General features: G+C 45.0%; 1 protein-coding gene and 1 pseudogene across 2 annotated transcripts; one reads left to right on the plus strand and one right to left on the minus strand.

Moving 5' to 3' along the window:
* Positions 1-1,743: 1,743 nt before the first annotated feature.
* Positions 1,744-5,875, plus strand: LOC136531671 (uncharacterized). 2 transcript variants are annotated; one of them, XM_066524320.1, is made up of 9 exons: positions 1,744-1,836; positions 2,498-2,533; positions 2,622-3,028; positions 3,128-3,230; positions 4,076-4,111; positions 4,200-4,603; positions 4,698-4,800; positions 5,412-5,447; positions 5,536-5,875. In XM_066524320.1, exons 1-9 carry the CDS (start codon positions 1,792-1,794, stop codon positions 5,644-5,646), a joined length of 1,281 nt encoding a protein of 426 aa, XP_066380417.1. In that variant the 5' UTR covers positions 1,744-1,791; the 3' UTR covers positions 5,647-5,875. The 2 variants fall into 2 exon arrangements, with proteins under 2 accessions (XP_066380417.1, XP_066380418.1); XM_066524321.1 differs by lacking the exon at positions 4,076-4,111.
* A 318-nt stretch (positions 5,876-6,193) lies between these two features.
* On the minus strand, positions 6,194-6,964 carry LOC136531670 (uncharacterized; annotated as a pseudogene).
* Between the last annotated feature and the right edge of the window lie 8,916 nt (positions 6,965-15,880).

Here is a 15,880-nt window from a genome sequence, read left to right on the forward strand (position 1 = left end):
ACGAAGACCCCTGTGTAGAATGATATTTGTTAAAAAAAAGTAAAAACCATTATGAAAAAGCTTATAAATTTTTGTAACTTTGTACAACTCTAGGTGTGACGTGTTATACATTTTTTGCAATTTTTTTTATCAACTTATGATTAGCTGCAATAGCATGACAAGGCAAAGTTTTTTTTGTCTTACTATTTCATTGTCCCTTAATATTGTATTTTTCATATTGATCAAGTTTGAACTTAGATGCTTGCATGAATTTACATTTTAGAACATGATCTTGCCCTGAGTGTGCAGCGATTCAAATTTCCTAAAAGCTTCTAGGTATGTTTAACAATTTTACTTGAATATGTGCCAAATATTTCATAATACTATATCAGGATTTAGGAGTAAAAAAATAATTTATTTTCTGGTGAATGATAATTTCAGCTGAAAACAGTTAATTACCAAGAAAAACCTAATTCCTCCTTTCTTCTGTGAGGGCTACTGGGCTAGGGAAACTTTATTGTAAGTAAAATGAAACAATAAGGAAAATATTATACAGCATGTGTGTTTGTTGTTCACTATTCAGGCCGGGTCCGGCCCAAAACCGGCCAGCATCCCACACGAAAGCGTGGTCCCGTTTCAAGTTTGGGCGCGGGCTGAACCGAGGCCGTCAAGCGCGGGGCGCCGGCCCACGCGTCGCGCGCCAGCTCGCCGCGTGGCCGCCGTCTCCTCTCCCCAGTCGGCCAGTCCCCACCCGGAGTGCCTCCCCGTCGGCCGCGTGGCCAAAAAGCGCTGCCACTCAGCCTGCCTCTCCTCTGCGCGGTGCGCCGGTGCCCCTTTCTCCTTTCTCCAGCGCCCCCCGCGCCCGTGCAGTGGCAGTCAAGACACCCGACACCCGCGCGCGCCGTCAAAGCTGCCCCCAGCCACCAACTCTCGCCGCCCTCCAACCTGCTGCCTGGTCGCCGTGCAGTGGAGACCAGGGGATCGATTCCCCTCCCTCGGTAAGACGGAAGAACCCTCGCTCGCTCGCTATCTGTCACGGATTTGTGGGGGCATTGGGGGTTTCATCCCGAATTACCGAACCCGAAATCGCATCCCTCTTCTCTCCCTCACCAGGTCGTCGTGGATTTCTCGTTGCATTGTGCGGCAAGTGATTCGCCGAGAAACTTGGGGACGCTGACCTGAGGCCGGTCGCTCGCACAGAACATGGCAGCATTGGCAGCAGCAGCGGCGGCGGCGGTGTCGCAAGAGGCAGACGCCGAGTTCCAGATCTACGCAGTGGACGGGTACTACTTCGAGTCCTCCAGGAAGGAGCCCGTCTGCTTCTCCACCCTGCCGCTGCGGTTCGGGGACGCCGCCGCGACGTTCCCGAAGGCAACAAGCGGCTGTTTTCTGCGTGGATTTGCCGGCCGGAGGCTCAGGGTGTGTAAGAGGGTGGTGGCCTGGAGCTGGAGCTCGACGGCGAACAGCCTCTGTTCTGGTTCTCGCGCCAGCAGACGGGCGTAGGCAGCTGGCTGCGCCTCGCCAAGCCCAGGAAGGTCTACGAGCGGCAGGGCCAGGACTGTGCTGATGACGGCGCAGGTGCTGCATTTCCTCAGGAGGAATCCTGATGGGCCAGAGACAGCCCTGTGGATCCACCTTCGCCAAGCTTTTGGGTACCTCGGCAATTCCCCCGGTCGCTCTGTTGCTTTTGTTTCTTCTTTTGGTGTAGATGGTGAACCCTGAGTCTTAAAGATTTCTCTTGTTTTTTCTGCAGCAGGTTTTGGCCCTAGGCCCTCAGAGCATGACTTCAGGAACCAGACCTCACTGTCACTGATGACGCAGTTCGCGGCAACGGATCCTGTCTTGGCAAATTCAGAGGTATAATAATCTGCTCCGCTCTTGTTATCGGAATTCTCAATTGTGTTTTTTAGTATATATATACTATAAACTATACAGCACAGTTGTGAGGGGTTAACTACATAATAAATTACTAGGTGGCATTGTAAATTAGAAAATTGAACACCCAAGTCGAGGCGAACAGAACTTAAACTTAGGTGGTGGGCCGGGGGTGTACACCCACACCTCCCAACAACTGTGCTAGGCTCAGTTCCTGCTTATAACTACATTCAAACTTTGTTTATGTCTTGAGCTGGGTTATGTCAACATTGTCCTTAATTTGCAACAAACAACGTACTATCGCTTGAAGATTGTAACTGTAATTCTCTGCCATTTCTGAGCTCTACTATCTTTTAGCTACAACTCTCACCCTTACAGTCGCAGGCTTGGGTTTGTATTGCCATTAATTCTATGCTTGCTTTATGATGTTTATAATGTAATCTTAGATGATAATAACATGTAAATGGACTGATCTGCACATGATATGCCTACCACAGGGCCTTTCGTCCTTCTCCCATCTCTATAATTAAAGAAAAAGTGATTGGAACAACTTTTTGTTGTGTTTGATTTCTGTTGTTTGTAAGTCAATCTGGCCTGTTATGATGATTATTTAACTGATTTTGCTATGATTATTATCTGATAGACTTTGCGAGCATTTGTTGAAAGAATATCTACTAAGGTATGTGTATGGTTCTGCATAATCTCGAACGTTTTGGAAGACAAATTAACCACACGTTAATTGTTTCTCTTAATATAATTTTGACTAGGTTGGCGGTGCAGACATTATTGACATCGCCGACGAGTACTTCTTCTATGCCAAGGACAACTACAAGTCCGTGTGCTTCTCCACCCTGCCGCTCCGGTTCAGGGCCGCCGCCGCCGCTGATGTTCCTGAAGGCAACAGGGCGCTGTACCTGGCAGGGTGCACCGACGGGGGCCTCAGGCTGCACAAGGAGGTGGTGGCCTGGAGGCTGGAGCTCGACGGCGAACAGCCCCGGTTCTTGGTGCTCGCGCCAGCAGACGGCGGAGGCTGGCTGCACCTCGCAAAGGCCAGGAGTATCTACGAGCGCACGGCCAGGACGGTGCTGATGACGGCGCAGATGCTGCATTTCCTCAGGAGGAATCCTGATGGGCCGGAGACAACCTTATGGATCCACCTTCGCCAAGTTTTTGGGTACTTCAGCAATGCCACGCTCTGTCGCGTTTGTTTGTTCTTTTGGCAGATGGTGAGCTCTCTGAGGCAGACTTACAGATTGAACTTGTTATTCTGCAGCAATTTTCAGCCTAGTCCCTCAGAGGATGACTTGTGGAACCAGACCTCACTGTCACTGATGAGGCGGTTCGCGGCAACAGATCCTGTCTTAGCAGATTCAGAGGTATAATCTGTTGTGCTCTTGTTATCGGAATTCTCAATCGTGTTTGTTAATATATATATATATATAAACTAGGTGGTTAACTACATAATAACCTAGGTGACATTGTAAATTAGTAGAAAATTTGACACCAAAGTCGAGGCGAAGAGAGCATAAACTTAGGTGGTGGGCCGGGGGTGTACACCCACACCTCCCAACAATTTTGCTAGGCTCAGTTCCTGCTTAACTACATTCAACCTTTGTTTTATGTCTTGAGCTGGGTTATGTCAACATTGTCTTTAATTTGCAACAAACAACACACTCTCATGCACGGAGCCAGCGGTGGGGCTAGGGGGGCTCTAGCCCCCCCTACCCATCCTGGGCACGTGGAGTCCCCCTAAGCTCTCCCTTAAAATTTTATGCATATATGTATTAGGTAGGAGGGGCTAAGGTTAAGAGAAGATAAAAAAGCCTACATTCTTTGGTTCAGCCCCCCCTAAATTTTTTTCTGGCTTCGTCCCTGCACACTCTTGTTCTAAAATTGTAATTCTCTGGCATTTCTGAGCTCTACTATCTTTTAGCTACCATTTCCATCCTTAGACTTGCAGTATTTGTTAACTTGGGTTTGTATTGCCATTATTTCGATGCTTGCTTCTTGATGTTTATACTCTAATGCTAATGACGTGTAAATGAACTTATCTGCGCATGATATGTCAACCACAGTGCCTTTCGTCCTTCTCCTGTCTCTATAATTAAAGAAAAAGTAATTGGAACAACTTTTTGTTGTGCTTGATTGCTGTTATTTGAAAGTCAATCTGACCTATTATGATGATTAGTTGACTGATTTTGCTATGATTATTATCTGATAGGCTTTGCGAGCATTTATTGAAAGAATATCTACTATGGTATGTGTATGGTTCTGCATAATCTCGAATGTTTTGGAAGACAAATTAACCACGCGATAATTGTTTCTCTTAATATAATTTTGACTAGGTTGGTGGTGCAGACATTATTGGCATCGCTGACGAGTACTCCTTCCGTGCCAAGGACAACTACGAGCTTGTGTGCTTCTCCACCCTGCCGCTTCGGTTCGGGGCTGCCGCCGCCGATGTTCCCAAAGGCAGCAAGGCGCTATACCTGTCGGGGTTCACTGCTGGGGGCCTCAAGCTGTTGAAGCAGGTGGTGGCCTGGAGGCTGGAGCTCGATGGCGAACAGCCCCGGTTCTTGGTGCTCACGCCAGCATACGGCGGAGGCTGGCTGTGCCTCGCGAATGCCTGGAATATGTACAAGCGCACGGCCAAGACTGTGCTTATGACGGTGCAGATGCTGCATTTTCTCAGGAGGAATCCTGATGGGCCGGAGATAGCCTTGTGGATCCACCTTCATCAAGTTTTTCGGTACTTGGATTCCCTGGTCGCTCTGTCGCGTTTGTTTCTTCTTTTGGTAGATGGTGAGCCCTGAGTCTTACAGATTTCACTTGTTCTTCTGCAGCAAGTTTTGGTCTATGCCCTCAGAGGATGACTTCAGGAACCAGACCTCACTGTCACTGATGAGGCAGTTCGCATCAATGGATCCTGTCTTAGCAAACTCAGAGGTATAATCTGTTCCCCTCTTGTTATCGTAATTCTCAATCGTGTTTGACTGTTTGTTAGTATATATAGCATAGTTGTGTTTCAATGAGCGTGAAATAATCTACGAGTTATGAGGGGTTAACTACATAATAACCTAGGTGGCATTGCACTTAAACTTAGGTGGTGGGGTCCCAACAACTGCGCTAGGCTCAGTTCCTGCTTAACTGCATTCACACTTCGTTTTGTGTCTTGAGCTGCGCTATGTAAACATTGTCCTTAATTTGCAACAAACAACATACTCTTGCTCTAAGATTTTAATTCTCTGGCATTTCTGAGCTCTGCTACCTTTTAGCTACCATTTCCAACCTTAGACTTGCAGTATTTCATAACTTGGGGTTGTATTGCCATTTATTTGATGTTTATATATAATCTTAGCTGATAATGACATGTAAATGGACTGATCTGCACATGATGTGCCGACTATGGGGCCAGCCTTTCGTCCTTCTCCTATCTCTGTAATTAACTAGAGTGATTGGAACATCTTTTTATTGTGCTTGATTGCTGTTATTTGTAAGCCAATCTGACCTGTTATGATGATTATTTGACTGATTTTGCTATGATTATCATCTGATAGGCTTTGCGAGCATTTGTTGAAAGAATATCTGCTGAGGTATGTGTATGATTCTGCATAATCTTGAATGTTTTGGAAGAGAATTTAACCACACATTAATTGTTTCTCTTAATATAATTTTGACTAGGTTGGTGGTGGTGCAGACATTGTTGACATCGTTGGTGGTGCAGACATTGTTGACATTGATGACGACGGTGCGGTCGTAAATGAGATTTTTGTTGAGGATGCTCCATTCTAGGGTGAAGAAGGATAAAAAAGTCTTATGAGCTTTTCTTTATAACTATGAGTCCCTATGTGTTGAACTAATCGTATGCAATGATATTGCTATGTACCACCAATGAAGTTTATCATATGTATGCTTAAACTAATCCTGGCAAACATATGATCGGTAGTATTTCCGTCAGCTTTGCAGCGGCCCTTAACTCTATTGTTGTTTCTCCATAATCCTTGCCTTTCTAATTGAGCTTGTTCGGTGATTTTGGGGGCCCGGAAACTGAAAGATTAAGTAGGGCCAAGAGGGGGGACGAATTGGTCAATTAACTTGTAGAAAATCTGTGTAGATTGTTGCAGATGCTTTGCAAGTTTGCGGCCTATTTTGCAGTACCACAATTTTCAATCTAGTATCCTTGGATCCCTAGTTTTCCTAGGCCCCTAGGGTGTGATTATTTTGTAGAAATCTATGGATAAAACAGAATTTTCAGTCTAGTTTTTCTTGGGTCCTTAATTTTTCTAAGATCCTAAGATGTTGGAAGATCCATGTGGTGGAAGATGATGCCTAGAATTTCTCAAAAGCCAGTTGCACTCTTTGCAAGTTCCTTGTCATACACGTCTGGTGCTGCCTGCAGCTGTTGCTGTGGCTCATTATTATCTAAAAAAAAAAAAAAAAAAAAAAAACTGTTGTGGCTGCTGATTCTGGAACCAAGAAGCACATATCCCTTCCATGCTGAATTGGCTCTCTGCCTTGATCACTTCATCGTAGAGCATTTGGCTCTGGTTCTGAATAGCTGTGGTCGTCTCCGCAAAGGTTCCATGGAGCAAGTCAGGAAGTTCGTCTGCTAGGTCTAGGTGAGCCCTTGTATCTCTTTCTTGTCTGATGCCTGTCCATGGGAAGACTGTGTTCTCCAGAATCGAGCTTGTGCTCTGTGGTTCAAATCCCATACTGTTGCTTCCTCTGCTTCCAGTATTGCTGCTAGGATTAGGATCACGACCATCCCAGTAGAATGAATCTACTCCAATGCCAGTTCCTCCATGTCGAGGTACTCAAGATTCAGCCCCATTGATGGATGCAGAGAGGGCCGATGGTGAAACTGGTGGCATCACTGTAGAAATTGTGATGCAGTTGAAGTCACTACGTACTGTTGCTACTGTCACTGTTGGATTGTAGCCTAAAGGCTCTTGGAAAGGGAAATAGAGAGTTTGGCCTGGTGGAGCGGCAGGTCGATGGACAGTCGTGTCCAGCGGTAGTAAACTGGTCCAGGAACAACTCCTTTGGAAAGGGAAATAGAAAGTTTAGGGCGTGCCAAGTTTGGAGTTTCAGCGCGATTCTTGGGCATCAGCATTGTTCCCCAGAGCACCAGTATTAGGCTCTGAATTTTCAATAAGAAAGGATGCAAAGAACCTCTCCAAGTTCCTTTTAGAGCAAGGCTAATAATGCAGCCAACTGCTGTGCAAGTATCTTTGCAGCTTATGTTTTAGTCCACCCGTATGGTAGTTAGCTCTTCAGTATTGATACATGGCTCACTTGTCTTTCTTGTAAAGTTTTTCGGTTCTTGTGTCTAAGCCAGTTGTAAGCTTACAATCTGTTTCTCCTCTTCTCTCCACCTTAGCATTTAGTATGCTTACAGCCTGCCTGTTATTATGGGTGGAGGCGAAGCTGGGCACTCCCCCCCGGCGGTCACTGCAAGTCTGAAACACCACCCTGCGCACGTCTCATCTCGAGGCAGAGGTGTTGGCTGTCAGGGAGCTTCGCTCTGGGGAATTGATGTGTTTAGTTAGGTGAAATTTAGGAATTTGGCTACTGTAGCATTTTCGTTTTTATGTAGCAATTAGTGTTCAATCATGGACTAATTAGGCTCAAAACGTTCGTCTCGTGATTTCCAACCAAACTATGCAATTTTTTTTTTGTCTACATTTAATGCTCCATGCATATAGCGCAAGATTCGATGTGATGGATACTGTAGCATTTTTTGCGAAATTTTTTTGAAACTAAACATGGGCTTAATTTTCTAGTTCCATCAGTGTCGCTACAGACTTTCAAGTCAAAACCTGCAACATCGACGTGTCGTAGAGTAGAAAAACATTACTGCAAATCTAAAACAGCTGTGACTGACGCATCAGAAGCTAACGCGCCCATATAAAACACGGCGCAAGTCTGCATCAGCTGCTGCGCGAGATGTAAACTCACATGTGTTAGTGTTATCTCTCCAGCTCGGCCCAACAGCTGAGTTGTGCCTTCCTCGCGTCCTGATCGGAGGCGTCCAACCCTACATGGTTGGTGGGGCCTTGTCGCACTGCGCTATAAAGAGAGATAGAGCCGGCGGCTCTCAGTACGAGGTTCACCGTGAGTCGCCACACCCACCGACAAAACTAAACCCGATCTAGTGAGGGGCGCAGCCAGCGACGGAAAGCACCATCACCGGGACGCCGTCGCCGTTGGACCAATTCACCGCTACACCGCCACTGGAGCGTCACCTCTTCACCACCCTCTCTACCGACGCGATGGACGGTTCCAGCTCCACCAAGCCCTCTGATGGTCAGCCACTTCTCCCCCCCCCCTCTCTCTCTATCTCTAGTTCTTGTTCTAGGTTTGTTTATCCCAAATGCAAGTGAATACACCCACTGATCTACACCTAGTCGATCCGCATGTTCTAACAATAGTATCAGTATGCCTAATCTAGGCGTAGATCTAGTTCTTGGGGTAGAAATCGAGTAGAAATTAGAAGGAGATGAATGTTTTTTTCAAGAATCAAAAACCCTAACCCTAACCCTAGAAGAAGGGGATGGAAAGAAAAGGGAAAGGGGTTCCTACCTGGGGACCGCCCACCCCGTCTCCACCGTCGGCCGTCGCATGGACGCCACGCGGGAAGTCAACCAGAGCCGCCGAGGGCCAAGTCTCGCCACCGCACGGTCTCCGCCTCGGGCTCGGGCCAAAGGGCACCACCATGGTGCCGCGCGCGGCTCCGGCCGCACGCGTGCACCGGCGAGGGGTGCCACGGCAGCGCTGCCACCTCCAATGTCGCGCCCGCCCCGGAGTCGATAGTGCGACGAAGAAAGAGAAGGGGAGGGATAGAATGGGGCTAAGGTTCTGGGAAGAGGCCGGCTCGCCGGTTTTTGATCAGTCGAGAACGCCGGCCAGCCATCGATCTCGATTGGACGGCTGGTGGCAACCGGGCCACCTCCAGGCCCAGGCGGGAAGAGTGTTTCCCGGCCTAGGCCAGGTTGTGGCCTGGGCACGGGCGAGCGCAGGGAGCGCAACGTGTGCTGCTGGGCCGCGGGCCAAATTCGCCACTGGGCCGCGATAAACAGTATGCAAAGGTTTTAATTTTATTTATTTTCAAAACCAAAGTTTGGATGAATTTTAGATAAATTTGGAGTTTTAAATCTCTGTCAAAATTTGAATCAAAGAGATTTTTTTTCAGAGAGTAGATGAGTAAGAAAAAAGCTTTTGAATAAGTAGAATAAATTAATATAATATTTCCGCTGCAAATGATGATTGTTACCATCTTCTAATTAAATTCGAACCAACAGGAGGATTTAATTTTGAAGAGTAGTTATAATGTTCAGTAAATTATGATATTGTTATTTTTCTGACCAACGTTGATGATAACAATATTATAAGTTTATTCATGAGTTGTTTTCTATGCATTAGTTCTATTTCTGCCCAAAGGTGATGTAGAGTTAATGTAGAAGCACATTGTATGTTTTTATTTTGACCAACGTTAAATTAAGCCATGCAATTATTATGTCATGTTTTCTCACTTTCTCTGATGATGTTTTCAGGACTCAACCCTATGGCATTCATCTCGCACATTCCGCCTCTTGAAGGGGCAACTATCGCGTATGGCGAGAGAAGTATGAGTTGGCACTTGCGCTGTCCAAGAATGACCTAGCACTTATCTCTCCGTGTCCTACTGAGTCAGTGGACACGGTGAGGGCAGAGAATGAAACTGATGCTGATTTCACTGCTCAGCAGCGAGATCATGCAGAAGTGAGAATGAAATACGATCTTGATCGTAAGAAATGGGACATTTTGAACCGCAAGTGCTTGATGGTGGCTAAGTCCACTATTTCAGATGCAATAAGGGGATCAATCCTAGATTGTGACACCGCCACCGAGTATCTCAAGAAAGTGGAGAGTCAGTTTACTGGCTCTTCAAAGGCTTATGCAAGAACCCTGATCAAGAAGTTATTCAATGAGAAATACTCTGGTGGAGGGATAAGAGAGCACATATTGAAGATGAGCAACACGGCATCCAAGCTCAAGCCAATGGATTTGGGGCTCAAAGATGAGTTCCTAATTCATTTGGTTTTTGCTTCTTTGCCTAAAAAGTATGAAACTTTTGTTGTTAATTACAACATGCTGCCCGATAAATAGGACATTGAGAAGCTCATTGCCATATGTGTGCAAGAAGAGGAGAGGCTTAAAAGCTCACATGGTGACTCTGCTAACCATGTGAAGGACTATAAAAAGAAGAACTTTAACAAGAATGCCAAACCTCAAGGAAAAGCCCCTTAGAATGATCACCATCAGAAGAACAACAATGTTCAAGTTGACAAAGATCAATGTAAATGGTGCAAGAAGCATGGACATTACCAGAAGGACTGTCCAGATTTTCTAAAGAGCCTTTTGAAGAGAGGTGAGGATATTATTACATTCATAGATGAGTCCTTGTATTTAAGTTATTCAAAATCTACTTGGTGGATTGACTCAGGTGCAACTATTCATGTTGCAAATTTATTACAGGGATTCTATACGAGGAGGACCCTGCAAAGAGGAGAAAGAAGAATTAAAGTAGCAAATGGAGTTGAAGCTGAAGCTGAAGCCATTGGAGATCTCTCTCTAGAATTAGATGATGGTTTTGTACTTTAGCTTTCTAATGTCCTTTATGTACCCTCTTTGCATAGAAATTTGATAAGTGTTTCACGTCTAGACGATGATGGATATGATTGCCATTTTGGTAATGGCAAATGTTAGATTGTGTTTAATAATAAGTGTGTTGGTCTTGCCTTCCGACAAGACAAGCTTTATTTATTATCACTTTCTGATAATGTGAATGTTGTGAGCACTGAGAATGAGAATGCCTCCTCGTCTATGAATGCAAGAAATAAGCGGAAGAGAGTTCATGATGTATCATCGAAATTATGGCACTGTCGTTTAGGTCATATTTTGAGGGGGAGAATAGAGTGATTGATTAAGAAATCAATTCTTCCGCCATTAGAATTTTCAGATTTAGAACAATGCATTGATTGCATAAAAGGAAAGTATATTAAGAAAATAAAGAAAGATGTCAAACGAAGCGCAGGAATTTTAGAAATAATTCACACAGACATCTGTGGTCCTTTTCCTGTGAAGAGTGTGGATGGTTATGATTCATTTATAACATTCACAGATGATTATTCTCGTTATGGTTATATTTATCCAGTTAAGGAAAGATCAGAAGCATTGGATAAATTTAAGATATTTAAGGCTGAAGTAGAAAATCAGCACAATTTGAAGATTAAGATAGTAAGATCCGACTGTGGGGGGAGTACTACGGTTGACACACCCCATATGGCCAAGTTCCTGGACCTTTTGCAAGATTCTTACAGGAAAATGACATAGTTGCCCAGTACTCTACATCGGGCGAGCCTCAGCAGAATAGAGTAGCTGAAAGACGCAACTGTACCTTAATGGATATGGTGAGAAGTATGATAAGTTACTTTACTCTATCGATAAGTTTATGGATGGAGATGTTTAAAACTGCCATTCATATTCTTAATCGAGTGCCAAGCAAGTCGGTGTCCAAAACACCATATGAGTTGTGGACAGAAAGGGAACCCTCACTTAACTATTTACGTGTGTGGGGTTGTCCAGCTGAGGCTAAAATCTTTAACCCAAACATAGGGAAGCTAGACTCTAAGACAGTCAGTTGCCATTTCATTGGCTATCCAGAAAAGTCAAAAGGTTATCGCTTCTATTGTCCTGACAGACATACGAAGTTTGTAGAAACAAGATATGCTGTGTTCTTGGAGGAAGAGTTGATTAGGGGGAGCATGGTAGCGCAAGAAATTAATCTAGAGGAGAAGCGGGTACATGTGCCTACTCCGATGGTTCAGGAGTCATTCTTCACGCTACCTATTGTTGCTGCACCAACAGTGCAAGACACTGTAGTAACAGTACCGGTTGTTAGTTCTCCCGTGGTGACAATGAATGAACATGACGAACCTATCCTTTAGGATAGAACCCATTGTCACACATGAGGAAGAGTAACAACATCCTCATATAGAACAAGCGTCAACTAACGAGGCCCCTAAAAGGTCTCAAAGAGTCAGAAAACCAGCCATTCCTAATGACTACGAATTCTATGAATGTCAAGAAATTCAAATGGAGGGTGATCACCACCTCATTTGAAGAAGCCATGAGAAGCGCTCACTCATCAAAGTGGCTTGAATCCATGCAAGATGAAATGAGATCAATGAATACCAACGGTGTTTGGGACTTAAAAATAATTCCTAAAGGAGCCAAGACAGTAGACTGTAAATGGGTCTACAAAACTAAATATGACTCCAAAGGGAATGTAGAAAGATTTAAAGCGTGACTTATGGCGAAAGGCTTCACGCAAAGAGAAGGCATAGATTACAATGAGACATTTTCTCCAGTCTCATGTAAGGATTCTTTTGGAATTATAATAGCGCTTGTAGCACATTACGATTTAGAATTACATCAGATGGATGTAAAGACGGTGTTCCTAAACGGGGATTTGAAGGAAAATGTTTACATGGCACAACCAAAAGGTTTTGTTGTAGAAGAAAAAGAACGTATGGGATGCCGCCTGAAGAAATCCATTTACAGATTAAAACAAGCATCAAGACAGTGGTATTTAAAGTTTGATAGTACAATAAGGAAGTTTGGGTTTAAAGAAAATATAGAGGATAATTACGTTTATGCAAAGTTGAATAATGGGAAATATATTTTCCTAATCTTGTATGTGGATGACATCTTACTCGCTAGTAATGATGTTAATCTACTACTAGAAACGAAGAAGTTCTTGTCCTCGAATTTTGATATGAAGGATCTCGGTGAAGCTTCGTTCGTTGTAGGAATAGAGATTCACCGAGATACGCCGTGTTCGCTTGGCTTATAAGCCGTACTTTTTCAGCCAACGAATAGTATTTTTCTCTCACAATAAATCAGCCAATAGTACTTTCAGTCATGGCTTATCAGCCAAGCGAACAGGTGAAGGGTCGAGATGGCGGACTAGAGGGGGGGTGAATAGTCTTTTCTAAAATTAATCGCGTCGGCTAACCGATACAAATGCGGAATTAAAACTAACGGTCTAGCCAAGACTATACCCCACTATATATGTTCACTAGCACCTTGCAAAGATAACAATTATGCAACAAAGGTGCCGGGCTAGTTAGAGCTCTCCTAAACAATTCTAAGAGCAAGGTTACACAAACCTATGCCACTAGTATTTTAAGCAACAAGAGAGCTCCTACACATGCTAGTAAGCAAAAGCACAAAGCTAACGATGCTCACTAGCAATGCTCAATAACAAGGCAACCAATGCCTAATTAGAGAGCGCAAATACTTAGCTACACAAACTAAGCAATGTGACTAACAAGGTTACTAAAACCAAATTAGCCACGCAAGGGAGCTACTTCTATGCTACACAAGCAAGAAGATAATTAGCAAGCTACACAAGCTATCTAATTACAAGAGCAACTACACAAGCTTAATATGTATAAAAGTAATTGCAAGCTTGTGTAATGGGGATGCAAACCAACGGGAAGAACAAGGTTGACACGATGATTTTTCTCCCGAGGTTCACGTGTTTGCCAACACGCTAGTCCCCGTTGTGTCGACCGCTCACTTGGTGGTTCGGCGGCTAATTAGCATCACCCGCTAAGCCCGCACGTCGGGCGCCGCAAGAACCTACCCCTTGAGTGAGGGTAGCTCAATGACACGCTTTACTAGAGTTGCTCTTCGCGGCTCCCGCGGGGCGAGCACAATGCCCCTCACAAGCACTTCTCCGGAGCGCCGCACAAGCTTCTTGCGCGCTTCGACGGAGACCACCACCAAGCCGTCTAGGAGGTGGCAACCTCCAAGAGTAACAAGCACCACCCGCTCGCAACTCGATCACCTAGTGCCACTCGATGCAACCTCACGATGCAATCGCACTAGAATCGCTCACTCACACAATCGGGTGATCGCTATCAAGTATGTGTGTGATGGAGGGCTCCCAAGCACTCACAAGCATGGACACTAAGTCCCTTGAGGTGCTCAGCACCAGCCATGGACGAAGGCCACTTCTATTTATAGCCCCAAGGGCTAAACTAGCCGTTACCCCTTCACTGGGCAACGGTCGGGCCGACCGGACGCTCCGGTCGTGTTGACCGGACGCTGGACCTCAGCGTCCGGTCGCTCGCAGACGACCACGTGTCCCGATTCCAACGGTCACTTGACCTGACCGGACGCAGCAGCTTCAACTGACCGGACGCTGGACCCTCAGCGTCCGGTCGTTTCCAGTAAGCTCCCGAGCATGACCGGACGCGTCCGGTCGAACGCGATCGGACGTAGCACCAGCGTCCGGTCACTCTCCAGCTACTGCTACACTCCACGTCAGCGCGACCGGACGCAGGCAGGCAGCGTCCGGTGCTTTCAGACCCAGCGTCCGGTCAGTTGACCGACGCCAGCGTCTTCGCGACCAACTCGTTTTCACTTCTAACTTCTTCACCCTTGCACCAATGTGCTAACCACAAGAATTTGCATCCGGCACAATAGAAAATAGACATTCCATTTTCCCGAAAGCGCCCCAAACCCATCTCACCCTTGCAAACACCACCTCCTTTGTAAATGTGCCAACACCACCAAGTGTACACCACCATGTGTAAGTGTGTTAGCATTTTCACAATCATTTCCCAAAGGATGTTAGCCACTCAACTTGCCACGCCACTCGATCCTAGCGACAATGCAAAGTTAGATCACTCGAGTGGCACTAGATGACCGATATGCAAACAAGTTTGCCCCTCTTGATAGTACGGCCATCTATCCTAAACCCGGTCATAAACTTCTCTACACACCTATGACCGGTGAAATGAAATGCCCTAGGTTATACCTTTGCCTTGCGCATTCCATTCCATCTCCTTCAATGTCGATGCAACACATGCACCAACACGATCAACAATGATATGATCCACTTCATATCATCACATGATCATATTGGTTCATCGATCTTGACTCTACTTGCTCTTCACCATTGCCATCGTCCATCGGCGTCAAGTCTTGCTCAAGCTTCACCGCCACGCGGTCCATCACTCCAAAGCCTTCGACTTGCCCTTCACGCTTGCAACCGGTCCATCAAGCCAAGTCTTGTCTTGATCTTCTCCACCTTGATCACATGACTCAATGTCATGTCTCATGTGCAATAAGCTCCTTCATCATCACATGTGTGAGCTTTGCAACATCTCCAAGCCATTTTCACCTCCATGGCATATGTTGCTCACATACATGTACCTGTGGACTAATCACCTGTGTATCTCACATAAACACAATTAGTCCACCTAAGTTGTCACTCAATTACCAAAACCAAACAAGGACCTTTCAATCTCCCCCTTTTTGGTAATTGATGACAACTCTACAAAGATATATAAATTAAGCTCTTTTGGATTCATGTTGCTTGCCCAAGCAATTTTACCATGTGTAAATGATTTTGGACAAGTACCACAAACCCAAAATGGTAGTATTAGCTCCCCCTACATATGTGCTAGTGTATTTAATTTGAAGCTTGCACATATGCATAGATTGAAATTGTGGGAGAGTAAATACTACAAAATGATGCTAAGGTGTATAGAATAAACCTTTGAAGCGTGTACCAATCGTAGTTGCACCTTTAAGTTCATCCTTAGCACCATGGTTAGCTAGATATCACTTGGAAATAAAAGCACTAGATACCTCATGAGATCAACATTAAAATCAAGGTACTAGCATTACTTAAAGAATATACCAAGTGTCTAGCTATCATCCTATGCATGCTAGTTATCAAATCATCATTCAAGTTCTATAACTAGCATACACCACACAAGCATGCATATTGAATTTGAAAACTTATGCAATGCAAGCAAGCACATGATTATGCACATATCAAATGCAATCAATCAAAGTTTATGAGCTTGCTCCCTCTACTTGTGTGCTTCTCTTGTCCAAGAGTTTTGATCCATCTCTTTTCTTCAATGTTGCTCCCTCTTTGTTCATGTCCAACCTCTATTTCTTT

This window comes from Miscanthus floridulus, unplaced genomic scaffold, assembly GCF_019320115.1.
Source record: "Miscanthus floridulus cultivar M001 unplaced genomic scaffold, ASM1932011v1 fs_410_1_2, whole genome shotgun sequence".
NCBI classification, from domain to species: Eukaryota; Viridiplantae; Streptophyta; class Magnoliopsida; order Poales; family Poaceae; genus Miscanthus; species Miscanthus floridulus.